The following is a 27,235-nucleotide window of genomic DNA, read 5'->3' as shown; positions in this document are numbered from 1 at the left end:
CATGTGAAATAGATCTCCCATCTTAGTAAATTTCCTCCCAAACAGTTTTACTTATTCAGAAATGATTACTGCTCACGTATTACCTAATAGCCCCTCAACTGGTCATTTTACCAGATTTTGGCAGATTACAGTCATTTTTTTTACAGAAGAAATGGCCCTGTTCATTTGAAAGCAGGTTTATTGCAGCTGGCTGACAGGTCACGTGACTGCAGATGGGTTAAATATGGAATTAGCTACTTGTCTGTGTCCAACTGAGTATCTTTAATTGCTATACCATAACAGACCTTAAATAAGCATTTAACTTACATAATTTGCATATATATCTGTATGATTCCATTCCAGACCATCATCTAGTACAGTTACAACAACGCCTTTTCCAGTTATTCCTTTTCGCCATACTGGGATGACATGAAGGTCCAACTTGGGTAAAGATGAGCTTGCTCTTGTGTCTTGCTGGGAACAGAAGGTACAACATTAGTATGGAACATTTGTTGGCTTTGTATCATGCACTTCTGTAGTACAAATTAAGCTGTATTTCCTGTTTAATTTAGGGATCAGATTGCAATTGAATTTGAATGTAAATACAGTGTTTTTGCATTTTCTGCAAGAGACTCAATCAGCTTGGATTAGCACCCCTCCCACCCAGGGCCAGATTAACAATGGGGCGGATGTAGCTGTAGCTCCAGGCCTCCACATAAAAATAGTCCCATCATCATGGCAGCATGATGGTCACCAGACAGACACCAGCTGGCCACCAGGTTGGCCATAAATCATAAGTATTAGTATTTCATCCCTATTTTAAACATGAATGCGATTTTTGTACTTTATATATTTACGTAGACATTGGGACGTAACGTGTGTGTGTTCTACATGCCTACATAGCAGAGATCTCACCTCCTCCACTTTCATAATAGGCCCTTGAACAATTTCAGCACCAAGCCCATTAGGCCTGCAGCTCCCTGGAAGTCCTGCATTCGATTTGCCACATTTTTACATGAGATTTATTGCATGGTAAAATAGCTCTGAAGGACTCTAGGGAAGCTGGATGCATCAGCGATGTGCACTAATGGCTGCGCTTCCCATTTATCTCATGTGCAGGAGGATCAATCTCCTGCTCTAATCCGATGCGCAAGGGACTGCGCATCGGATGGGATCGGATTCCAAAAACATGCTATTTGGCCGCTATATCACACGATTTCTTGGGCCAAGAAGCGCATTTCATCTTTGCAGGGGCTGGTGATTCTGTCGCCAGCCGTCGCCAGGGGGCACGTGCGCATGAGATGCGCGCACGTCCTGTGGTGACGGAGCTCCCTGCCGCTGTCCGACGACTTCCCCGCTGCCATCTCCGCCCTGAACCCCCCTAACCCTGCCCTTCTCCCTGAAACCGCAGAGAGACTGGTACATGCGTTCGCGTGGGACACATGCGCGTCCCGGTCTGACAGAGTCCCCCTCCGTCGGCTATCGCAGCGGAGACGGTCTGGTGAGAGCCGGGCAAAGAAGAGAGGGGCTCCATCTGTATATTTTGGTGGCTTCTAATTGAGTTATCTAGTTACTCTTGCTCCATTTAAGTGTTTATTTCCTTTTGGACATGTGTGTTCCTTTGGACACTGATTTTTTACTTAAATCGAATAAAAGTTATATTTTAATGTAATAATAGGCAGAGTGCCCAGACCTGAGAGTTTATTTTGCATCATCCTCTCTTGGATAAACAACCCTTCCTTCTATGTACTATACCTCTGCTAGCACCTCCAGATAATGATTTCATGTACTGTACAATTTGTATATGGTATTCCTGTATGTGAACTAGCCTATTACTTAAGACTACTGTTATACAGTCATTGATACCGGTGCCCTGCCTTTATCCCAATCCCTTTGATGAAGTTACTTATGAATGTCTCTAATGACCTTTTAACCCATTCAAGTCCAACATCTAGTCAGGTTCAACAGCCCTAGCGCTAGTAGCAGATCCAATGGTGTGCCACATTAAAATAAGAACATCATTAACATCGTTCAACATTCAATGTAGACCATTTTTGAATAATAAAAAGAAATTACAATTAGTTTAAACATTTATACCAGACTATTGAATTGCAAAAAATTGGACCGCAAAAAGTTAATGACTTTTGCTACTTACTAAATACCACTGATGACTCCACAGGGGATCATTGAATAGTTTCTCTGTGTCTTGCCTGGAGGTAGAGCGTTTACTCCTCTCTTTAATATACTGCTGTTCTGCCCATGAAACCTAGGATTACACCAATACATCATTTGTTACAGTATTTGCAGTATTATACACAATTTCAAATTATAGCTATTGAAAGTACATAATGTATTTTTAGAATAAGCTGCATAAGTGGTTTAAGTGTGGGAACAGGGAACAATTGATGTATGTACCCAAACCAACAATAAATTCTCCCGACAGTGCTGCTGACAGTATTTTGAAACTGTATAGTTTATATCCGTCAAATAATTTCCTATAGCAAGGGTAGCCAATGTGGGGCCCTTCAGCCACTGCGGACGTTCACATACTTGAAGACCCTTCTAGAATGCTGAACCTGTAACAAAGCATTCTGGATTGTGGACCTCATTCTAATTGATTCGAAGGACCGATGGTGTGCATCTGCGAATGCACAGATGCATTTCTGCGCATGTGCAGACGCAGGGTGCGTGCACCCACGGCAAACATTCTGTTTGCCGGGTGCACGCACCCTACACAGCGGGCGGGGGGTTGAGAAGGGTGGGGGACACTGGGCAGCCCAATTAGCTTACAGGAATGCCCAGCATTTCATGGGCGTTCTCCTGCTAATGAGGCCGTGACGCTGGTGCAGGGTGCAAGCAGCTGATATCACCGGATGTCAGCTGCCTGCCCTGTCCTCCTACAAGACGCCTGCAGTTAAGAGACACCATATAGTTGCCTCTGAACTGCGGGCTGCTGGATAGCAGTGAACAATCAAGACTTGTTAGATGAACTCTTGTTAGATGCACTGTATCTAGCCTAATATACAGTAGGAGCAAGTTTCATCGTTGCTCCTTTGGCCATGGCTAGCCATGGCTATTCTATTGTTCTCAGCTGCAATACGTATTGTATTGCAGCTGAGAACAATAGAATAGCCATGGCTAGCCATGACCAAAGGAGCAAATATGAAACTTGCTCCTACTGTACATCACAGGTATATCAATGGTGGAGGTATGAGCATAGCAGGCGTTGCAAATGAGATTCTTTACATCATTCCAGTAAAATGTTTATACAGAACACATTCAAAATGCTGCTTTCCCCATATACTTGTCTTAGTTTGCTAATATTGTAATTACTATGTGTTCTTTAAATGAAACCTTCTAGGGTATATGGAAATTTACTGATAAAAATGTTGGGCCCCTGAATAATCCATGTGTATATGTTACAGGTGTAGAACTTACATATGTCCCAGTTTTATAGGACAGTCCTGTGTTCTCCATAGTATATTTATATAGTAACTAACAAGGCTAGTATATAATACAGTATATAGCAGTAATGGAGAACCTTGGTACTCCAGCTGTTGTTGAACTACACATCTCAGCATGTCCGGTAACAGTTTTAGCATGGCCAAATAGCAAAACTGTAGCAGGGCATGCTGGGATGTTGAATTAAACAACTGGAGTGCCAGGGTTCTCCATCACTGGTGTATAGTAACTCACAAGGTTTTTTCCTCATAATTTTAGTTCCTAAAACTAGGGATGGCCATTGCTGCTTGGTTGCCATCGATGGCAAAAGTGCAACTGCCCATCGATAGTGTACTGCTATTCAATGGATGACCATCGATGTTTTTACATATCGATGGTCAACCATTTTCATTGATTGGCCTGTGGTCCAATCAAAGTACAGGGGTGGGGCTTCACAGGTGTAGGGGGTGGAGCTATGCTCTGTGTCCCGACTCCTTGGGGAAAAAAGCTAGTAAGAAACGATTCGTTTAAGCTTGACATCGATGGTGGGAAACCATCTGGTTCTCCCCCATCGTGGGCAAAACTATTCGACATCGGCCATAAACCATCAATCATTTCTAATCGTCGATGGTCGATGGCCATCCCTACTCTACTTTCAAAAAGAAATTGTATTAGGTAACGTGGATGTCCTGATTTTTAATTGGAAGCTCAATATAGCCAATGCTTGAAATGGATGTATAGTCAACCTCCACTGAATTGCCATATTCCTGCTAGGGAACATACCCGCTCGTCATCCGCTAGACGCTTTGTAATGTGTGAAGCACTTCTCCGTAATCTCTTCGGATGTTCTGGTAGCTCAAATAAATAGTGATTCTGAAGTGATCCAATCTGTAAGAAAAAACATGGCACATGCCTAAATACAATTCTAAAAGTAAATGTAGAAATATTTTATACATACACAGGCAAACAATACTCGATTGACACATAAACTCCAACAGGATCCATTAAATTAGTCCCTATATGTTCTAGACTTCATTGTCAGTGGACAGTAACAAAATTCAAATAGTGGAGCCTCACCAACTGCCAGTGAGTGCCAGACGGGAGAGCCCATAAGGTATAAGCAGGAAAGAACAACACCACCCTGCAGCTGTCATAGTAGTTAAGGCTGAAAAAAGACTTGCGTCCATGTAGTTCAACCTTGGTTTATTAGCTTAACCCTTGTTTTTATGTAGTGAATACTGATATTTTATTTTAAAGACAGATTGTTTTTCTTAATTGTGCCCCTGGATGTTTTTAATCAATAAATGTTTGTCCAACCTTATTTTAAACGTATTTATTGTGTCTGCCGACACCACCTCACCAGGAAGAGAGTTCCATAGTTTAGTTGTCGAAGTTGATAGCGAAGGGGGCGGAATGGTCATACATTTGCCCTGCATATCGGCCTGCTATCTTTTAGGGGAACACTAATGCTTTTCATTTTAAGAATTAGAAAGTCTACTGCAAAGAATATACAGTATAGCACAGAATAATTTGGATAACGGATATTTGAATAAGGGATAGTCAACCTGTACCAATAAATATTTATTAATGAAAAAGGATAGTACTAGTGGTAAGAATTTTAGTCTCATTTAGTTTAGCTTTGGGAAGAGTTACACATGTATATACATTATTTTAACTAATGTTTATTTTACCTAGCCAAGTACAATACATGCATATTGTAAGAGGAAACCATCAGATCTGAGAGGGTTTATTCATGAAACCATACATTCCAGAAAGTGAAAAAATATATTTTTTTGCTAAAAGCACAACTGGGGACATATGTAACAGCCCTACTGGGGATATGATATATAACCGGCACTATATATGTGCATGAAAATGATTGCTTGCCATTTAAATTCATTACCTGAGATTGGACACAAACTTTGTTTTATATTTTGAAACCTTGTTTTATTCAAATAAAATATATGTGTATTTCATGTGTTTGATGTGTTTATACAACATAAATGCAAGATACCTCAAGATACCCCATTGAAATATAAAAATATACCAAAATACTGAATAATACGGTATCCAAAATTCTTCTGGTCCCGAGCGTTTTGGATAAGGGACCACTAGGATAAGGGATACTCAACCTGTATATGTTTGTGTTTCACTGTGAAATAAATGATTAAAGGACTATTTTATAGAATTGCTCCCTTCTATAGATGTGTCCACATACATTTTTGTTTTATTGTGCCATTCAACGCTGCAATAGTCAGACTTTTCTAAAAATTTGCTTCTCTAATCACTGACTTTATACAAATTCTACTGCAGCAAGTTTTTTTTAGAATCCATCTACTTGCTACATCTGGAAAAACAGCAAAGCTGTGTCTTACATGTTGTGCCAAACTGAGAAAAATAGCCAAGATGTATGTGGACACATCTGTATTGTGAGAGAGCTCTACCCTCTAATTGTTTAAAGTCTGGTGAGTGCCATATTTGTTTTTGTTTTTCTAGAGCAGGGACCCCTTCAGACAATAAAAGTAATTACAGGACCCCAGCAAGTTACTGCAGAAGGTCATCACATCACATGTGCAGTCCCCAGACAGCACATACATGGCAGCATTGTGGAGGCACAAAATGATGGGAGGAGTCTAAAATAACAGACAATTCAACAGATTTTTCAGACTCCTTGAATCACTGAATGAGATTAGAAAAGTCATCAGCCTGATGGTCAGCAGCATGGAGTCTAGAGAATGCAGGTTTCTTTTACTCAGATTTACTTGGATCTCAAAGCAGGATCTTATTGGCTATCCAGCCGATAGCTGTGACAGCCGATAGGCTCCCGAAAATCAATTGGCACTCCCCACTACCTGAAATATTGTGCAAGTCTACTGCAACTGGCCCCATCGATCCACCCTTTGGCCCTTCATATACACCTGGTGCGGGTGTTACTGTCTTTCTACTGGAAACATCTTGAGATATGACTGTCATATATAAAAAAAAATTGTGTACATTTACCTTTGAACATATGGTTATTATGAGAATACATGCGCCCACCTCTAAATGAGCCCTGTAAAAGTATATTGGCATCAACTTGTGTTACTTATTAATTCTCTGCTTTTGTTTCCGATGTTACAAATTAAATCAAGTTTCATAATGCATACGACAAATATTATTGCATAATAACTATTAAAAATTCTTATTTAGATCAGAAAAATAATACACTGGAAATACACTGCTTCCTATCGTAACTATTTAATATATGCTGTGATTAAGTTGCTGATACATGTAATATGTTGAGCAAGTGAATTATATGTGATGAGATATTAGCTACATGGTATCGCTAGCTGTACCTGTGGGTCCATCCTTTCAGTAGCCAAAGGCAGTGAATGGTAATAAATTATACAGTATGCTCTCTCTCTACACAAAGAGATACTGCCTCCTATTTACATTAAAACAATTACACTTTCCCAGCTACATTGACGTCATGGGCTTGAGCAGTTTAGCGGATAAGGTACATTTCTACACAATGACTGCTTGTCAGTACCTCTCTGACTCATGCTAGACTGTAGGAAAGAACAAAAAAATGTATTTATATATAGTCATTGCTATTTTACTGGAACTGGTAGGTTATGCTCCCCCCTGAGCTGGATTCATAATCTTACTTATATATCCTTACTTATATATCCATTAACATAATACTCTACAGAGCTTTTTCAAACGTGTCAGCATTAAACAGATTGTCTAAGAAGGACTGGTGACAGCACAAAGCAGAACAATAAATACTTTATGCTGCATTTATTTAGTACTTTAAATTGGACATTGCATTTATGGTCTTACTTGTGTTAAACTGATCAAAGATAATTGTTGATTGCTTGCTATATGTTTATTTTCTGAACTAATAACCCCCAATTATGTTATGGATTCAATATTTAAGGGACAAATCAATACAAAACCAGAAATTTTTAAGCAAATTAAGATTACTTGGGAGCAACAACAGATGGAATATGGGGCCAGATGCACAAAGCTTTCAAAGTGATAAAATGGAGAGTGATAAACAACCAACCAATCAGCTCCTGCCTCACATTTTTGAAAGAGTCTGTGACATGGCAGGTAGGAGCTGATTGGCTGGCTGTTTATCACTTTTTAAGCTTAGTGCATCTGGCCTATGGATTCCATAATGGTCCTAGCACATTATATATTGATAAAATACACACTAATGTAGAGTAAAAATGCACCTTCTTAAAGTAACCATATCATACATGCATCTTTTATACACACATAGAAAAACATTAACCATAGTTTTCTATGTTTGTCCATGTGTAGGAAAGATAGATTGAAAGCTCCACTGGGGTGGGGACTGATGTAAATTACTTACATATTCTCTGTAAAGTGCTAATATGTGCACTCTACTGTATTAAATAACTGTTAATTGATAATAAATATATACATCTACTTTTTAAGATATCCATTCTGGATCAGCAAGGGGGATGGGACAACAAGATGAACATCAACATGGCTGCTTTACCAGTATAGACTGCAGTAGTTTGTGTCATAACTCAACAATGGTGTGCCATGATGACACAAAGAAGCGCTGTCCCTGCCCTGTCTCACCCTTTTTTGCAAAAAGTTATCCCACTTGGGTGCTTTGGGCAGTTTACTAAAATAGTGCTTAATATTCTCAACTACCTGAAGTCTCTGCAATTCTCCCTGGGGCTGGGCTTGGGTATAAGGTTGGAATGGCCCACAGGTATATAGTGAAACGTTCTTGTTGGCCCAACTGACTGTTGGCCCCTCCTCTATGAATCAGATCCAAACTTTGCACTCAAATGATATATTACTACCAGAGCCTTAAAAAGGTGTGCCGAACTCAAATATTGTATAGGGGGTGTGGCATAATTGAGGCACGTTACTAACACCCCCTTTGCAAATAAATATATATATATTTCTTTGCAGACCCACTACAAAGAAGACCGCCAGATATTTGGAGGGGGTGGGAGATCAGTAACTTATATAACTCCTGCAACTTATACCTGCGGCGCTATCTTCCCATTGATATTCGGGAAGAGGACACGTGCACAAGCAAAAAATCATGGCACTGCAATAGCTGCTGGGGATTATGTAATCACTCAACGTATTGTACAGGAAAAAGAATAGGGAGGATATGCAATAGCTCTGTTACATAACTTTGTAAGTTAAAAAAATAAACCTTGGAATTGTCTTTATCTGTAATTATTTTATTTATTTTTATATATTTTTTTGATGAACTATGTAACAGGGGCTCATTTATGGTTTTACATTATTTAGTTTTGCCATAGAGGATACTTTCACAATCTGCTAACAGCTTCAGCAAGCAGTGACACATTCCTAGTCCATATAGTGTTTGGGATGTACAGTACATTTAGAATATTGTTCAGGTCTGAGAAATCCTGATCCTGTTCACCACATTACCGCGTCTTTCCGCTGCAGGTCATATAATATTCAGTCTGTGTTGACAAGAGAATCAAGCAAACAAACAAAAAGTGTAGTCCAACCACAGTAGAAAAGCAAAGTGAAAAGCAGACAAAATCTGATCTAGAACCTTAGTGGGTTATTCAGACCTGATTGCTGCTCTGCAAATTTGTATGTTCATCGATTACTGAATGACTCTGCCTGCATACGGATCACAGTATGGATAAGTGTCACCAAACAGAGACAAAATTCAGCATTTTTTTCTGCCCACAGTTTGACTGACAGGAAGTTACTGTTTGTGGGTGGTAACCAGGGCCGTTTCTACAGGCGGACAAGCCGTGCAGCAGCCCGGGGCGCCGCACGGCTTGTCCACCTGTAACACAGCCAGGGCGCCCGGCCGGCAGCTGAGCTCTCAGCTCCCCACAACGCCGCTGCCGCGGCGCCGCCTCCAAGTCTCCCCCGCCGCCTCCGCCTCCAAGTCTCCCCCTCCGCCGCCTCCTCCAAGTCCCTTCCCGTCCCCCCGCCCCCCCCCCCCGCAACGAATAGACGCACAGTTGAGCCCCAGGGGAGGAGAGCGCAGCGCGTCTCTCCTTCCCCTCGCTCGCTGTGTCATTGGGCTGGCAGCCAATCAGAGGACCTCGCGGGCTGGCAGCCAATCAGGAGCCAGCCCGCGAGGTATGAATGGCTGCCAGCTCAGGGACACATCGAAAGCAGCAGCAGCAGCATGCAGAAGCGGGGGACTGGAGGGGGAGACCCAGAGAGAGAGAGAGAGAGAGTGAGTTGTGCTGCTGGCACTTTGGGGGCATATATGTGGCACTTTGGGGGCATATATGTGGCACTTTGGGGGCATATCTGTGGCACTGTAGGGGCATATCTGTGGCACTGTAGGGGCATATCTGGCACTGTGGGGGCATATGTGTGGCACTGGGGACATATCTGTGGCACTAGGGGCATATTTGACACTGTGGGGGATATATATGTGGCATTGTGGGGGCATATCTGGCACTGTATGGGCATATGTGTGTCACTGTGGGGGCATATGTGTGTCACTGTGGGGGCAAATGTGTGTCACTGTGGGGGCATATCTGGCACTGGTGACATATCTGGCACTAGGGGCATATTTGGCACTATGGGGGCATATATATGTGGCACTGTGGGGGCATATATATGTGGCACTGTGGGGGCATATGTGTGGCACTGTGGGGGCATATGTGTGGCACTGTGGGGGCATATTAATAAACGGCATGAGTTGTGCGGCAGCGGCGTGTGGGGCATAATGTGTAATAGGCATTACGGTGTGGGGAGTATTGTGTAATTGCCATCACAGTGTGGGGTGTAACAGGCATCATAATGTGTAATTGTCATCATGGTGTGCGGCGTAATGTGTAATTGTCATCGCGGTGTGCGACATAATGTGTAATTGTCATCACGGTGTGCGACAATGTGTAATTGTCATCACGGTGTGCGGCGTCATGGATAAATAGTGTATAATGATTCAAGTAACCTGTCATTGTTTGGCCTTGACCTGTGAGGCGTACTAGGTTGTTTGGCCTTGATCTGTGAGGCGTACTAGGTCACTGTGTGGGCCTTTATATTTTTATGTCACTGTGTGGCCTTCAGCCGGCCAACTAAAGTGCGGGAGTACAATGACAATTCCTGCGGTAACCAATGTCTGGACATGCAGGTTGCAAAGGTGAGTTGTAAGGTAATTGTTTTCCTGCTAGACCACGCCCTTATATTAAGCCACGCCCATTTGAAAAATAAACCACGCCCCTATTTTGGCGCGCGCACCTGCGGCGCGCGCAATTTCTTCTATGTCGTGTTAACTTTTTTTTGGGGGGGGGCGCATTTTTATTCCTTTGCCCTGGGAGCTAAATTGTCTAGAAACGGCCCTGGTGGTAACCGCACGTTCCCGGGGTGTGTCAGCAAAAATGCTTGTGTGCCAACAGGGCCGCCACTATTAATGTTGGGGCCCGGGACTGACCTTCAGCGCGGGCTCCCAGCGGCACCCCCCCTCGCACTCCAGCACTCCCCCCTCGCGTGCGCCTCCCCCTCACGTGCGCCGGCACCCCACCTCCCCCCCCTTCAATTACTATTACTTACCAGCAGCGCAACATCTCCCTGGCTTCAACATCTTTGCAGCATCTTCTCCCTCCTTCATGTCGGAGCGCCGATCACCTCTGTATCCTAGGCTCGGCGCTCTGCAGGCTGCACTGTGTATTGTGCGTGCCTGGCCGCCAGATGGGGGATACATTTTGCGGGTGTGGGGGGGGGGTGCCGTGCCACTGTGAGCAGCTGCCCAGGCACCCCCAGAGGCCAGGGCCCGGGACAGCTGCACCCCTGGCACCCCCTGTCATTTTTAGGGAGGGCATGTGAGGCCAGCTTGGCGTTCAATCAGCCTGTATATATTGCAGAGTTGTTGAAGGGTCAGGGTTACGCACAGACTGCACCCACTGGAAAAATCATTTGAGTGATTTGCAAATGAATCTGCAGCTGTACAAAGATCATAGATATTTACGCAGACTTGTACAGGGCGGGTTTTCACTCTGGCGAGGAGGCGGCTATCTGATTGAGCGGCACTAAGGTCTGAATAACCCCCATACTATCTTACTAATAAATGTGTAATAATTGATGTTTAGACTGACTATATATAGTTAAAAAAAAGAATGCTTACAGATATACTGTAGTGCATATTGGCATTTTGGTTCATGGCAGACCTTTTTCAAGACTACATGGGTGTTGATCATAGATATAGACAAACACAGGGGGCATTTCTAGCTGCCCAGAAACCAACTTCCTCTTGGCCAGAAAATTATGAGCACAATAGCAGTAATATATAATAAGATTGCTAGAGCTGCTTCCAGTTTAAATGGGGTAGCGCAAAGCAGCTACACATTCCCAGGGGCATCAGCTGCTTCTACAAAGTCTGGACCAGAGAGTAGCTGCCAGGAAGAAGAGACAGGAGCATTACCATGAGGTGGAAGAATGTGTGCTTTGAAAGTGCACTTTTGCACTACAGGTTCTGTCATGTTTTTTTTTATTTTTTTTTATTATGGGATTTTCAGGAAAAGACCAACTACTTTATTTATTATAAAAAAAAATTTGATACAGCCTATACTATAGACCATCTATTGTGTTAGATACTAATACTGTATTTAAAACAGTATCCAGTGTATAAAAACAGCAATGAGTACATTAATGTCCAGGGTAGGTACAAGTTTTTTGCTGCACCCAAAGACTTTCACTTGTTATAGAGTCGGGATACCGACTGTTAAAACCGGCGGCCACCGGCTATTCTCCCTTGTGGGGGTCCACGACCCCCATAGAGGGAGAACAGAATAGGTGTTGAGCGTAGCATGCCACTGTGCCCGCAGTGTTGCGAGCGCAACTTCGTTGCGCTCCCCCCGCTGTCTGAGTTTGACTAATGACTGTTGGGCTCCTATACCACACCCCTCTACAGTAGTTCTACTTGTACTAGGGGGAAGAATTATAGTCAGTTACTGTTGGTGAGAAAACCTCTTTGCTAATAAATATTTTAATGTGTCCACAAGAACAGAGCCAGCTTAGTAAATAAAGACAGGGCTGTTACATTGTTACATTGACCACACTTTTTTTTAAGGTTTTATCAAGTGTAAATATAATGTTAAAGTGACTTTTATGAATGCAATGAAATAGAATTCAAAGAAACTGTTCTGAAAACAATAAATATTGAATATTGAATGTTCTTATGGATATAAATGATGTGTAACGCAAACAATATAAAAATACGGTCGTAATTTCTGGCAGTTGATAAATGCATGCAAATGCAAACACTTCACTACTTCTGAATGCCAAGATTACATAATTGCAAGTCAAGTAATAAAACTACAGTATTTGGTGTAGTATTTGGTGTAGACAATTGTTAGCTTATGCCAAGTTCAAGCCAGTTTTCGAGGACCCAGAAAAACACTCCCTCTCATGGGAATTTGCTAAGTGCAACAATATGGGGCAAAAAAGTATTTAAAAATGCTCTGTGGGGAAAATTGCTAACATGGGAGTTCTATTTAACGTTGGAAGTTGCTATGGGCAAGTTATTCATTGAAGAACAGGAATTTATTTGCCATTTACATTTCAAAATAACTAGCAGATCAATAGACAGGGATACAATAGCCAGGTAATTGTCAATACTTGCAGATCTGGACTGATAGGTCTAAAAAAGACCACGAAGCAGGAGAAGCAAAATAATCCCAAAGACACAGCAGCTAAGGCCGGGGTTGGGTGAATGCCAGTTTGGGTAGCATAAAATATACTGGAAGACTTCCTGTTCCCATACAAAGTAGTAGGAACAGTATACAGTCACAATAAACTTGCTTTACATCACAGTTGCATTATATTAATTGTATTGATATAAATGGGTGTAGTATATGAATTAACCAATCAGGTCAATAGTCAATGTAGATGTGTCCTCATAAACTCATTCTTTCTGCGCCATGTAGCATGAGACAGTTGTCGTAATTTAGATGCTCCGCCAAGTGTAGGGGTCATTCCGGGCTTTGTACTTTTTCCTGAATTTAGCATTTATATATAATTCAGTAAGCCCCACTGTTAGCAGAAATAGCACCAAATAGGGCTATGTGGGACTATTTGAGGGTAGACATATGCCTCTGAATACGAGGACAGCAAAATGCTGCAGTGCCATTAACATTAAACTGTGTATGCATGCTGGTGTACACATATTCACTGTTGACGTATTGAACATACTAAATGTGGAAAAAGGGGCTAATTCAGCAGAACTGTGCTTGCATGTATTAGCATACAGGAGGCTGCCCAACACAGGGCAAGGCTGGCTAGCATGAAAAGGCCCGCCCTGCGATTGCAATATAATTGCGTTCGCAGCGATTAGGGTTGACACCTGCGAAGACAGGAGCACCACCACCACGTTTCGCATTGCAGCAGCTGCGTGTGACGTCACTTCTACAATTGTATGTCAGCCATACTGGCCACAATTCTCATCAATACAATAACAGCACGTTCCTATTGTACCATAGCAACTTCTACATGCTGGCCTGGCCCCCTTGCTGTCAGGAGTTTCATGACCAATTTGCATGAAAAAAAATCACACACACATTGTGAAAGAAGTGTATGCGTAGTTAAAAAAGAGTTGTGCCTGCAAAACACATGCCCCCATTGCTTCTGCAATTGCATGCCCTCAGAAGCTGTGTTCCTACCCCCCTTGTCAGGGCATGCCAGAGCTACTACACAGACTCAGTGCATCCCTGGTTACACTGTGCCCTTTGTACCTTCCAGGTGCTCTTTAAGTGGAAAAATGAATTTCTGTGTACACTTTTATAGTTTACGAAGGGTAACTGTATGACTGTGAAAGCGGACTGGTTGCTATGGAAATCCTCTCTTTTTGTCCACTTGTAGAAATGTTTGTTGAACCCTGTGTGACAGTTTTTATTTGATATTGGAAAAATCAAGTGTTTTAGTTCAGTTTTGCATTAATTGTTGGTCCTACAGTATTATTATTATTATTATTATTATTATTAACATCAATAACATTAATTTCCAGTGTGAAATGGAACCCTAAATTAAGGAGGAGGGACTTCAAGAACAGAGATCCGACGCCAAAAATGTCATGAGCCGGGACTCAATTGTGTGTGTGCAGGGGAGCCGAGAGAGGGGGGGAGCAGGTGTAACACTCAGGGCTGAGGTTACAGAGATTTACCTTTCAGGAACGTTGTCAGTGGCAACTCAGATTTCTTCACAGAGGGGCAGGAGTTAAACAGGTGACAGTGAAATAAAGGGGGTTTATTACAATTTCAGCTTCTTCAAGCAATAATAGCAATTGACACCATTTACAGAATACAGGTGCTGAAGTCTGCATTAGTCTGTACAGTATGTCTCTTTAAAGAAGCCCTTGGACAGTTAAGCAGTCTCTGTCATTAAGCCTCTGAATCCTTGCTTTTGCAGCCACAATCTCAAGTATATATACACAGTGTATAAAGTCTCTTCCAGCATTCTCAAACTACAGAAGCAAAGTCAAATAAATGCTGCAGATGCAACCTTTAGTATCTTGCAAAGGCTGGGTGACCAAATACAGACTAGTCACATGTAAGTGCTGATTCAGCTGCTTGACTGGGAATGTCTTTAATGCTGGGTCTGTATCACAAACAAATGCCTGGCCATCACTGGTTACTTACTCACAGCAGCCAGGGTGCTCATCTTCTCTCAGCACTACTGTACCTTATAGCTTCACTCACTGTGGCTATGGAGGGGTCAGATAAACCTCCAGGGCCTCCCAAAGTCTTTCTCTACAGCTCTGGCTATCTTCAGTGCCCTTGCTCCTTGTAATGCTGACTGCTCCAGCAGCTATCACTCAGCAACCATGCTCTCTCCATATGCTGGCTGACTCAGTCCTCTCCTTACTTTCACTTTCTAAAGACTCCTCATCTCATCCTGTGCATGTGTAGCCAGCTTCCTGAGCCAATCAGTGCACTAGGAAGTGCCTGCTATACATGTGGACACAGGAGAGAAGAAGGTAACCTCTGCAGTACCCAGAGTGTCCCTGAAATGAGGCAGCAGCATAAATAAAGCACATGGATGTTTTCCATAACAAAACAACATATATTCATACACATTCCTGTACATTGCTTCAAAAAAACAGTCCCAGTATTTCTTTCTGGGGTGCTACACAGGTACTAATTACCCGGGCCCAGGCTTGCTGAAGGGGCCCCGCAGGGGCCCTGGTTCGACCCCTCCCTTCCCCCTCCGTCCCTCCCGGGTATCACCAGTAGCACACACTTCTACAGCATGTGCTGTTCTGACAGCAGGCTCAGCATGAGTGTCTCACTGACAGCGTGAGAGGTCATGCTGAGCCTGCTGTCAGCACAGCACATGCTGTAGGTGTGTGCTGCGTCTGAGATTACAGTTTTTAGAGTTTTCTTTTACCCACCTCTAAACATTTTGGGGGTGTGGCCTAAGTGTGGGAGGTGCCCACACCACCTCCCACACTTAGGCCACACCCCCAAAATTTTACCGGGGCCCGGCATTCCTCTCGGCTGCCCTGTGTGTGTGTGTTTGGTTTTCACAACTGAACTACTCATTTCGGTACTTGTGTATTATAGCCGCGCCCCCGATGTTGGTCGTGCGATGTTTTCGCATCGCATCGTATGCCATACAACTGATGGCATATGATGCGATGCGACACGATTTTACACGACTATTCGATAAAAAATTGTACAAGCACCCTAATGGGTGATTTTAAGCACCCTAATGGGTGCTTACAATGTAAAATGCACCCCCACGCCACCCCCCACTATAAACGTGAACCCGAAGCGTGGCGAGCGAAGCGAGCCCGCGAGGGGTGGCGGTACGCGTCCTATGACCTTTTCATACCCCCACTATCCACGTCGGCGTGGAGGCGTTTTTTATAGTGTGGCGAGCGCAGCGAGCCACCGAGCCCGAAGCATGGCGAGCGCAGCGAAGCCTCGCGAGGGGACCCGTATACATTGTGAAGTTATGAGCGGCCGCTCGCCACGCTTCGGGCTCGGTGGCACGCTGCGCTCGCCACACTATATAAAATCAACTCCGCGCTGACGTGGATAGTGGGGGTATGAAAAGGTCGTAGGATGCGTACCGACGCCCCTCGCGGGCTCGCTACGCTCGCCACGCTTCGGGTTCATGTTTATAGTGGGGGGTGGCGTGGGGGTGCATTTTAACATTGTAAGCATCCATTAGGGTGCATTTAACATTGTAAGCACCCATTAGAGTGCTTATACAATTTATAATCGCATCCCATCGCATTGTATGGCATTCTATGCCATATACAATGTCATACAATTTTAAAATTGTATGCCATTGTACAACATCGCGCGATATCGCATACCATTGTATGCCTTATGGTATACGATGCGATGGGCGCCGCTATAATACACAAGTACCCTCATTTCAACTCTTTAGCAGGTTTGATACATTTCCCCAAAAAGCTCCACATGTATTAAAGACATCCCCAATTTACTCTTAAGCTGGTTATGCATTAGATGATATGTGTACCCAACAACATCTTGTACGACACGCTTGATCAGTCCGGACACGCCTGTGTTGTCCGGACTGTGCCTCGTAAAAGTCCCTATTGCCATCACTTTGACGACCACCGCTGTCATTTAAAGTGCAATCAGAGATGTAATGGCACTTCGACACACCACGCACGTGTACTGTAGGCGCTGCACATATGCAAAACAAATCAGCTATGTGCCATTTTGTCACTTCTGCGTTCTATACTGAATAAACGCCATAGTGCGTACACACTATAAGATATAAAAGATAATGGGCCTTATTCTGGTTGGAGCGGCCAAACGTGCGTACGTTCGCTATTAACGTACGCTAGCCGCACGCGGCCGTTGGGGTTAAGTCCACCCACAACACAGCCGCATACGTACGGGCAGAAACAACGTAGAAGGGGAGTGGCGTACAAATGAGCGTACGGCAACGTACGCGGACGGACCAGCCCTTACACTCCGACAACTGGCGTACAATTGAGCGTACACCACCGTTTACGGACGTCTCTCGGCCGTCTTCCCACCGACTTCTTGCGGCTATCTGAGCGTACGCCAGCTTGCACGGACGGGTCCCTATTGTTTTCAATAGAAAAGTCAGCTTATGTCACCGCTCGTGAGAGTGAGCGTACGTCCGTGTACGCTGACATACCCTTCATATATATGGACCTGCAAATGTTGCCTTTCAACTATAATTATGAAAATTAATTAATTGATTGAATTAATTAATGTGCAAAATAGTGGCCATGGGCTTAAAACATTGCTGAAACATCCTTTGTAGGTGTTAGATGTGGTTTATGTTATTGTATCATAAATACAAAACCTATGTTTGTATTAGAGTGAACACGTTGACACATGTCGACTTGTGTAGATTGAGTGTGCTACTGTGTAAAGTCTATGAAAGCACGTAGTGAATGTGTCGACCTGTTTAACAAATACCTACCTTAGCATATATAAGCAGGTCTTACAAAGATTCTTACCTTAAATTAAACAAACCTTTAAATGTGGAGAAGTATAGAAAGATAACCTTCCAATGTGTTTGAGTGCTGTGTGTGGCTTGCAGGTAGTGAAATCATGGTTTGGACTTAATAGACTGCAGCATTGCTTATTACATTCAGGTGTATGTGTTTGAGTAGTAATCCGCGTAAATTAGCTAACCCAGGCGCACGCTGGCATGCGGTATCTGTAGGGGTGGTTTGAGATGGCGGTTGGCGGCCGCCTGTTTTGTGTCCGAAATGAACGGTGCTTTAGTCGATCGTGCGGTAGTAGCACCGCTCATTTTTGGTGCACACCCCCGTGTACGCCCATATTTACGCCCATTTTCCCTCATTATTTCGGCCGCACCCCTCTTCACGCCCCTATGCCGCCCCCAATACCCGTACACTCGCGTACAGGTTTTTTCGCACGTAGAGACCCGTCCGTAAGCGTTGGTGAGTGGTCGCGCCTGCGCAGTAGCGAATGTACGCATGCGCAGATCATAAAAAATCCCGGGACGTCCGCGTACGGCCCGGCCGCTCCAACCAGAATAAGGCCCAATGTCATTACAATATGTCGTAATCATGCATATTGTTTATATATCATCTATTGCGTATGCCCCTTTACTCATTAATAATTTAAAACTAAAATGAGACTGAACCTTGCAGTATATTAGGTTAAAATGATAAAGCTGAAATGAATAAAGGGGAGTTATATAATGGTAATGGTATTAGTAGGATAAGTGTTGTTATTTTCTTTGAACCACTTACATTTCCACCAAGAACTACAACAAGAAGTTTGACAGGAACTATTACAAAAATTGATATGAGGAGCGTTGTGGACTTCTATTTTTAAAAAGATAAATCTCTTGTCTATTTAATCATATTCAACCAATGTATCACCTTAACAATTTGTTATATTCTGAAAACAATTTATATGATATTGTTATAACTAGAGACAGGATTATATGCATTTGCATATTTGCATATGCATTTGCATATTTTGCCAAATCTCACTGGTTATTGCATATTTTACCTAAAATCTAGTGATGGTGCATATTTTAGGCCCCGCCCCCTTCTCACCCGTGAGTCTCAGCACTGCTTTCCCTGCTGCTGCTGGGCAGGTAGTGGTAGAGTGTGCAGGCTGGGGCAATATGTGCGCAGTGTGGGGAACCTTGGATGTACACTATGTCTGACACTGCTCTAGGCTGCCAATCCATGTTGATAAAAGTCAGTCAGGGCGGATGCCATTACGAAGCTCCTAAACCTTTGCCTGGCCTGGGACTTTACACCAAGAGACAGACTTCTGCAGCAGAGGAGGCAGGTGGAAGGGTTGTGACATCACACGGCGCGGAGGAAATGCAGTGTCACAGTGAGTATGCGGCACAGGGGAGGAAGCCTTCCACTGCGCCGCCCTCACGCGCTATGCTGACATTTGATCCATCGGCGCTGGAGATGAGGGTCTGTGTAGTTGATGCAAAAAGAGGTTTGGATGCTGCAGTCTGATGTATGTAGTCTATTTTTGAGGTTTATTTGCAACTAATTGTATGCTGATTTTTAAATAAATAAGTTAAAAATTACTTTTTTTATTATTTCATGTAGCATATTTTAACACTTTTCATGCATATTTTAAGTATTTTTCATGCATATTTGCATGCATATTTCAAGCTTTTTATGTTGCATATAATCCTGTCTCTAGTTATAACATTGCAATGCAATAATTCAATAAAAAGTTATTAAAAAAAATATAGACCTATAAGCACCTACAGATGTGTATTGTCCATCCATCTTATTTCTGGTTTGTAAATAACCACAATAAAATACATATTGCAGGTAATTCGGGTTGGTTTGCAAAAAGCAAACTTTAATGGAAAAAAACATGTGCACTGCAGGTGGGCTGATGTAACGTGCAGAGAGAATTACATTTGGGTGGTGTGTGCTCAAACTGAAATCTAAACTGCAATGTAAAAATAAAGCAGCCTGAATAAATTGATTAATATGCTAATAACAAAATAAATTGATTAATTATACTCAGCTGTGTGGCGCTCTCTCATAAATGTAAATTTGTGTGTGATTTAATTTCACACATAAATGTATCTTTTATATTATTTTGTATTCTTAGATGTTACTTGTGCAGAGAGAATTAGATTTGTGTGCGGTTTTACTTCAAAGTGAGATCTATGTTGCAGTGTAAAAATAAAGCAGTCAGTATTTTCCCTGCACAGAAACAAAATACCTCACCCAATCTAAATATCTCTGCACATGTTACATCTGCCCCCCCCCCCCCTGCTGTGCACATGGTTTTGTCCATTTCAGTGTATGCATAATGTACAGTAGTATGCTTTGTGAGACAACCTTTAGGAACAAGGATACATACCTCCCAACAGTCCCGATTTTAGTGGGACAGTCCCGATTGTCAGGGCCTGTCCCGCTGTCCCACCCGCGGGCGGCAGTGTCCCGCGGTGTGGGGGGGCTGTTGGGAGTCCCCCCTATCAGCTGCTAAGCAGCGGGGAATAAACGCTGTGCGCATGCGCACAGCGTCTTTTCCCACAGCCAGGGGGCTGGGGGCATGGCTAGAGGCTCACAGAGCCTCTGGGTCATGCCCCCATAGCGACAAAATGGGGGCGTGGCCTCGCGGGAGAGCCGTGAGTATAGACCACGCCCCCAAATTAGGCCACGCCCCGAAAATTTTGGAACGCCTCCGGCGCGCAGCAGCAGCGTCCCGACTGCTGAGCTGCAAAAGTTGGGAGGTATGAGGATAGTATAGGATGGAAGAGCATGCTGAAACTTGTAGTTACATAACGGGTTGCTCAGGAACATTTGTGGTAACAGCACACTATTCCCATAGGGTAAGCCAAGCTTCTGCACTGTATGACATTAGTTTCAATTCCTGAGTCTAATGATTTTTCAGTACAAAGCCACCTGCTAATCAGTTTCCATTGTCTAATCACACAATAGATTATACTTGTCTTTTTGCTAGTGCCATAAAGTAAATTTTCTCTTTCCTACTATTACTCTTCACTTAGCATTTAAAGTGCATTCATGTGTAAGACAGATTAAACAATCTGCTGCCAGAACTACAGTATGTAAAATACATCTACAATAAATAATTACACAACACGGTTAGTTATACTGTTTAATACTGAACTAGCATTTTACTTATGCACACATTGCCACCGCCTCCCCCACTGGTCCCCCTTGCCGCCCAACCCCCCGAACTGGGCAGCATCTCCCTGAAGTGGAGACGGGCCGTGATACTGGGAAGCACGTGCCTGTGAGACGCACGCGCGTCCCAGTCTCTATCGCCGGCGCTCGCCAGTGCAAGGGATCTGGCGAGCGCCAGCCAAGGATGGCAGACGCTCCATCTGTATAAGCAGTAATGTGACCCTAAATGTGATCACTTTCCCTCTGGGTGTGGATCTTGTCACGCTATTGCATATGTGCGGTGAGCAGACTGTGTGTGTCCTAGTGGAGATTACTGGGGAGGGGTCCTAAAGATTCCACTCCTAAAAAAGTAGTGCATAATGTAGCCCATAGGCATGGACTGTGGGGGTTGTAAAGTTCTTAAGGTGACTGCCAGATGTCTGTGCCAATGTAACTTACTGATGGAACCATAACTTTATGTACATTATGCTACAGCGCCAGCTGGGCAGCCTAAAGCCAAAGTCTCCATCACACACCACAAGCAATAGATCCTACATGCCAGTTGTATAACCTTCATTACATGCACACGGCAATATGACTGGCAAGACTCTGAGGGGTAGATTTATTACGCTCGGTGAAGTGATAAAATGTCTGTTTTTTATCACCGGCCAATCAGCTCCTACCTGTCATTCTTCAAAACAAGTCTGTAACTTCACAGTTAGCAGCTGATTGGCCAGTGATTAAAAACCAGACATTTTATCACTTCACCGAGCGTAATAAATCTACCCCTGAGTTCTCATACACGTGTTTTTACCAGCATAAAGGGGAGCTACATGTTCATTATCCTGGGACCTTTAATGGGGCCCTGATGATTATTGCCTTCAAAAGATGACATTAGCAATTGGGGTCCAATTCTACAAAACGATGCTTTCCAGAGCTGTGTAAAGTTCACATTATACAGTAGCTGCCCTTTTTCAAATTAATACAAAAGTTCCACAGCAGATATCTCAGATGTCCGGCCTTATAAATTCCAGTGATACTGGCTTTTTGCTGGTATCATCCATAAATGGCTATAAGGTCAAAGCCAAGTGCCACCCAACTCCAGCAACAGAGAGGCTGCCATCCCTACCAGTTCTGATGGACTGGGGGCACCATAGAGGATTAGTGCCAGCCCTGGCTTTATCTGAGCATATCTGTGCCATTTGTATCAACAAATCAATATATTTAGTAGTGTAATAGTTGTAATATAACCTTTGCAGAGACAAGCTCTTTAAAAACAAATGTATATATTTACTATTAATGTGATTTGTATTATTCCAAAGTATCTCAGAGATATTGCCAATAATGTCCATTGTTGTAAACTAAAACTAGCTAAGCTGCTTGCTGTAAGCTCTTCCTAAGAACTACTCCTCACTTTCTTCAGTGCTAGTGGGTTTTTATCTGTTGGGTACTAGAAGTACAGTATATAGGATATATGGAGTATTTCCCTGATTTAAAGTGTTTTACACCGACCTATGCTACATTTATCTGTCACTTGGATGACAATACAAACATGCAGTACACTTTTATATAAAGATGTTGACCAACAGTATCTCAATAATTGTTTTATCTATTATAAATAGGGGTAAGCCATGTATTTAGCTGAAGCCGTTTATTATCCCTCCATGTAAGAGCAGGGGACAGGCCTCGCACAGCTGTAGCTGTTACAGATGTGCGACATGGTTCAGTGGCTTAGACAAGCATGAGCTGGTAACAAGCACAGCCATATTGAATATGGAAAATACTGTGAGCTGGATACAGATGCTGCAGATTAACCTTAATGAAAGTGACAAGTGTCTCGGTGTAAGGGGAGGGCTTGTGCTCTGATACTGTCATTCTATCCACCACCGATGGTCAGTATGGGGAGTTTTGACACCACCTGTCTGCTCTCCTACCACACAGATCATTAAAAGACCCCCAATTAATACAGTAGGAGCATCTTTTAATTCAACAACATTAAGTCGAAGTCTCTAAAATCTTTTCCACAAATATTGACGGTAATAATGAAACCATCACAATATACTGGAACAGATTAAACAATAAGTCCTACACTTTAAACAGCAAGGTATTTGTTCATAATTAACCCCTTCCAACCTCCAGGTGAAATAATACATAATATACTCAACATGCATCACTGTATCAGCAAGTATATACGGTATTGCCTACTGCAGACATAAACAAACCTACAGTACATCATACTGTAAGCTATACAGTGTATACAGTGGCTTTACAATCCATATACTACAAACTGCAGAAACATAAACACAATAGGACAATAGAAAGAGATGACAGAGCCTCAGGTCTGTATTAGCATTATATTATAAATGAGTACAGTAATACAATTACACAGAGTCTGCTGCACATGCTAAGGGTGCATTCAGCATTTGAAATGTAACATGTTTTTTATATGTTTGTGTATTTACTATAGATAGATAGATAGATAGATAGATAGATAGATAGATAGATAGATAGATAGATAGATAGATAGATAGATTAGATGCATTAACATCTTAATAATAAAAGGTAAAACTCACCTGGCCAAGTAATTTATAGCCATGTTCCAGTGCTAATAACTCTGCCTCATCCGGACCCCCCGGGATCTCTACAGCCCATTCATTCACATATCGCCTTTCTATGCCAGTCACAAATACTAGGCAGCATAAGCAGAAGACAGATACTAGAGCAATGTATTTGTAAGACCAGCGTCCTCCTTCCATTGCAACACGTTATCTGTATAATATCAACAGTGTGCAAACAGTATATCTGTCCTAGAAAAAATATATATATTTAGTTTTAAATAAATAAAAGAAATCCCTCTGCTGTTGCCTTGCTTCCCTGTGAGCAGATATCTGGAACAGGTCTTCTGGAGGAGAGTATGGCTGGAAAATAAAATAAAAACCCCAAAGAGCCGTTCTCCACAGTCAATGGAAATGAGTATTTACACGTCAGAAGTACGTCAAGCAGACTTGCAGCGTCTTAAATCTGTACGGTGTTCCCAAGGGAGGAGAAAGCTAAAATAGGAAGCAGCGATTCGCATAGTACCACTGCCCACGGAGAGATCAGCCCGTGTAATGAGACACGGAGACGCCCACAGTGAGCGAGAGAAAAGGCAATATCATGTCATGCTCACACAACAAGGCATAGATCAGCTGCCTGCACTGCTCAGCTGCCTGCACTGTGCACTGGCACAGCAAGCACTGGGGTTCTCTACAGGTGTGTGTGTGTGTGTGTGTATATATATATATATATATATACATATATATATATATACATATATATATATATATATATATATATATGCCGTAGTTTGCATAACATGTTGAATCTCATGTACATACAGTATGATTTCAACAGCTGTCTGTCCTCTCACCGTCGTATTAACGTGTTAATAACATGAATGCAATGCATTGCACCATTATAACCATTATAAGCATTATAACAGCTCCAGGAGATGGAGTGTATTTATTGTTATTTATTTATCATATGCAAAGATCTACATCCATGCATACCTATTGTGCGTGTTCTGGTTAATGTGCATATACTCTATGTAAGAGTTACATTTCTTAATACATAATCATGCTGTGACAGCCATATATATATACCATATATAACATTCAGCTTCCTTGCTAAAGGTTAGACGTGTTTAGAAGATGCTCCTGCTATGCGTCGTTTAGCTGCGGGGAAGGATGACTCATTTCAGCACCACAGCTCCGGACAGCAGCTGCACGCTGGATGTACAGTATTGTACTTGAGGCTGGCTGCTTACGCTGCTGACCTGGCAATAATAAGTCATGGAGGTGATGCTTCCTTGGAACGCTGCGGTGAAATACAATAAAATGAGGCATCGCGCGTAGGAGAAACCAAGAAAGTGCGTGGGCACTCCTTGAGATTATAAAGGAAGAGACAAGCTGGAAAGCAAATCACATTGACCATTAGGCATCTCTACCATTAGTGCATCTCACTACAGATTCACAGGAGAAATCATTTTTACTGCTGGAGCATAGTGGGAGGACACACGTTTCTTCTTCTTCAAATGATTATGCATATTTGGCAGGTACCAGGGGCTTAACTAGATATTCACAGACCCCACAGCAAAAGTTTGTAAGAGCCCCCTATTTAGCAACTGATGGTGATACATTTATGTAAAACATATGAATTAGACAGTAAAGATGGCCCCCCTTCAGCTGTGGACCCCATAGCAGCTGCAGCCCTTGCACCTATGGTAGTTACACCCTTGAAAGGTACTAAGAATAATAATCGAATTTTGTACTTTCAATATGTAAAAAATCACTGACTATTGACTACAACGATACAAACTTGAGTCCTCCTAAGTGTGTTTGATTAAAAAGTCTTACGACCTAAATCCAATCAGCTGTGTATATTTCTCAAGCTTTTGTGTACAAACAGTTTTTATTTTTTTTTCCACTCCCATCTAAATGTGTAATTAGCCAATCAGTGGACCAAAATGGTTTACTTAACCATATTACCACATTACTATACCTTCATTAATGGCTAAACAAGGTGAAGGTTATATTACACTGTTTCATATTTGCCATGTTGCCAACTTCCATGCTTTATTAGCACACCCAAATATCCAATAGTAGTAGACTTTTTTGGGATCACGTCACCGGAGAATATTAGAATTTTTTTACCACAACCCTAGGCCAAATGTTTCTTATGGTGAAATTCAGACAATCAGATTATGTTAAACTGTGTTTATATAGCATTCTTAAGTTCATCTTTGTTGTAAGATACAGGATTTACTTCTGCTCAGGGCCCGATTAAAGCAGGGGCAAAAGGGGTCAGTACCCCTGGGCCCCCCCCTAGCTAGGGGCCCCCTGTGTTTGTCCTGTATTTAAAAAATATATATATATTTTTAGCTAAAGGTTTTTTGCATGGGAGTGGGGCAGTGCTGCACTTCACCTATCTGCCAATGTGACAATGACTAATGGTGCTGAGCATGGGGTGCCAAGGCACACTGACTGCACAAGTGTGCAGTGCATTACTGGGAGTTGACTAATCCCCATGACACTATGCACCAGGGCTGCCACTAAGAATTTTGGGTCCCGGGACTGATTTCCAGTTCGTGCCCCTCTGGGCCCCCCCTCATCTCCCCCCCCCCCCCCTCCTTCACTTACCACCCGACTCCTGCTCCATCATCCCCTCCTGCTGAATGCAGCAGGTCCTGTTCTTCAATGCAGGACGCCTGCGGCCAATTAAAATGCAGCACCGTCTTTTGATCAGAGCTCGTGTACCGGCAGCCGCTCTGATTGGCTAATGGTACACAAGCTCTGCATGGCTCAAAAGCCAGTGCAGTATTTTAATTGGCCACTGGCATCTGCTTTTGAAGAAGCCTGTTCTTTGTTCAGTGCACCGAGCGCAGTGGAGGCAACTGGGGGGGGGGGGGTGTTTGCGGTGGACAAAATGAGCTGCCCGGGCCCTTCCAGAGGCCGGGGCTTTGCACAAGAGGGCAGAGGCTGAGAAGTTTGTGCTGAGCTCTGATTGGTGGAGCTCATTACATGCTTCTCAGGACCATGGAGGGCAGCAGCCTAGTCATGGGATGGTTTTTCATCAGAGGCAGCACTGGGACTGTGAGGTCTCCTACAGTCCTACAGAGTAAGCTGCAGAGGGACAAACACAGGCTTTTCATGTGGTATGTGTGTATATATATATATATATATATATATATATATATATATATAACAACATGCATAGGAGTCCGGCACTCAAATTACAGGCATAGCTTGATAAGCAATAGAGAAGAGGGATACTTGCTGGGGTGCCCTCCTTGATGAGATCCAACATGGGTCCAACCAAATAGTAGTCCAGAAAAAGCGGCACTCACACAGGCTGTAATAAAACGGTCCTTTAATCGTCCTACAGTATCGGGGTTCCCCCCGTCGTCAGGGACAGCAGCATACACAACAAGAATACAGACAACATTTAAATACCCACCGCAAAAAATCCCCCCTGCCCACAAACACTTAGATTGCAGGGCTGAGCTCACCTGTGTATCGCTGTGCATCACTGCCGAACCCGGAAGCACGCTGTGCGCCGAGTCAGCTCCGTGTGTCAGCGTACTACAGCCGGGAATCCATTTCCGCCAACCAGGCGCCCTCTACACTGCCAACCAAAGGCGGAAGTGAGGTAGCCCTGGCCGGCAGTTCCCGGAGGGAGCTTCAGAATACG

At 43.1% G+C, this 27,235-nt stretch overlaps 1 protein-coding gene across 1 annotated transcript in view; it reads right to left on the bottom strand.

Moving 5' to 3' along the window:
- The window catches only part of PCSK1 (proprotein convertase subtilisin/kexin type 1), a 63,772-nt gene extending 39,635 nt beyond the window's left edge, over window positions 1–24,137 (bottom strand). The window contains exons 1-4 of the mRNA XM_083151754.1: window positions 23,581–24,137; window positions 4,204–4,308; window positions 2,135–2,245; window positions 307–453 (exon numbers count right to left, since the gene is read on the bottom strand). Of these exons, the coding sequence (XP_083007880.1) occupies window positions 307–453; window positions 2,135–2,245; window positions 4,204–4,308; window positions 23,581–23,763 (546 nt within the window). The 5' untranslated portion in view covers window positions 23,764–24,137. The remainder of the gene's footprint in view (window positions 1–306; window positions 454–2,134; window positions 2,246–4,203; window positions 4,309–23,580) is intronic.
- Window positions 24,138–27,235: the final 3,098 nt, after the last annotated feature.

This window comes from Crinia signifera, chromosome 1, assembly GCF_055691185.1.
Source record: "Crinia signifera chromosome 1, ASM5569118v1, whole genome shotgun sequence".
Classification (NCBI taxonomy): domain Eukaryota; kingdom Metazoa; phylum Chordata; class Amphibia; order Anura; family Myobatrachidae; genus Crinia; species Crinia signifera.
Note: the sequence above shows the minus strand (reverse complement) of the source record. Positions and strands in the feature narration are given on the sequence as shown.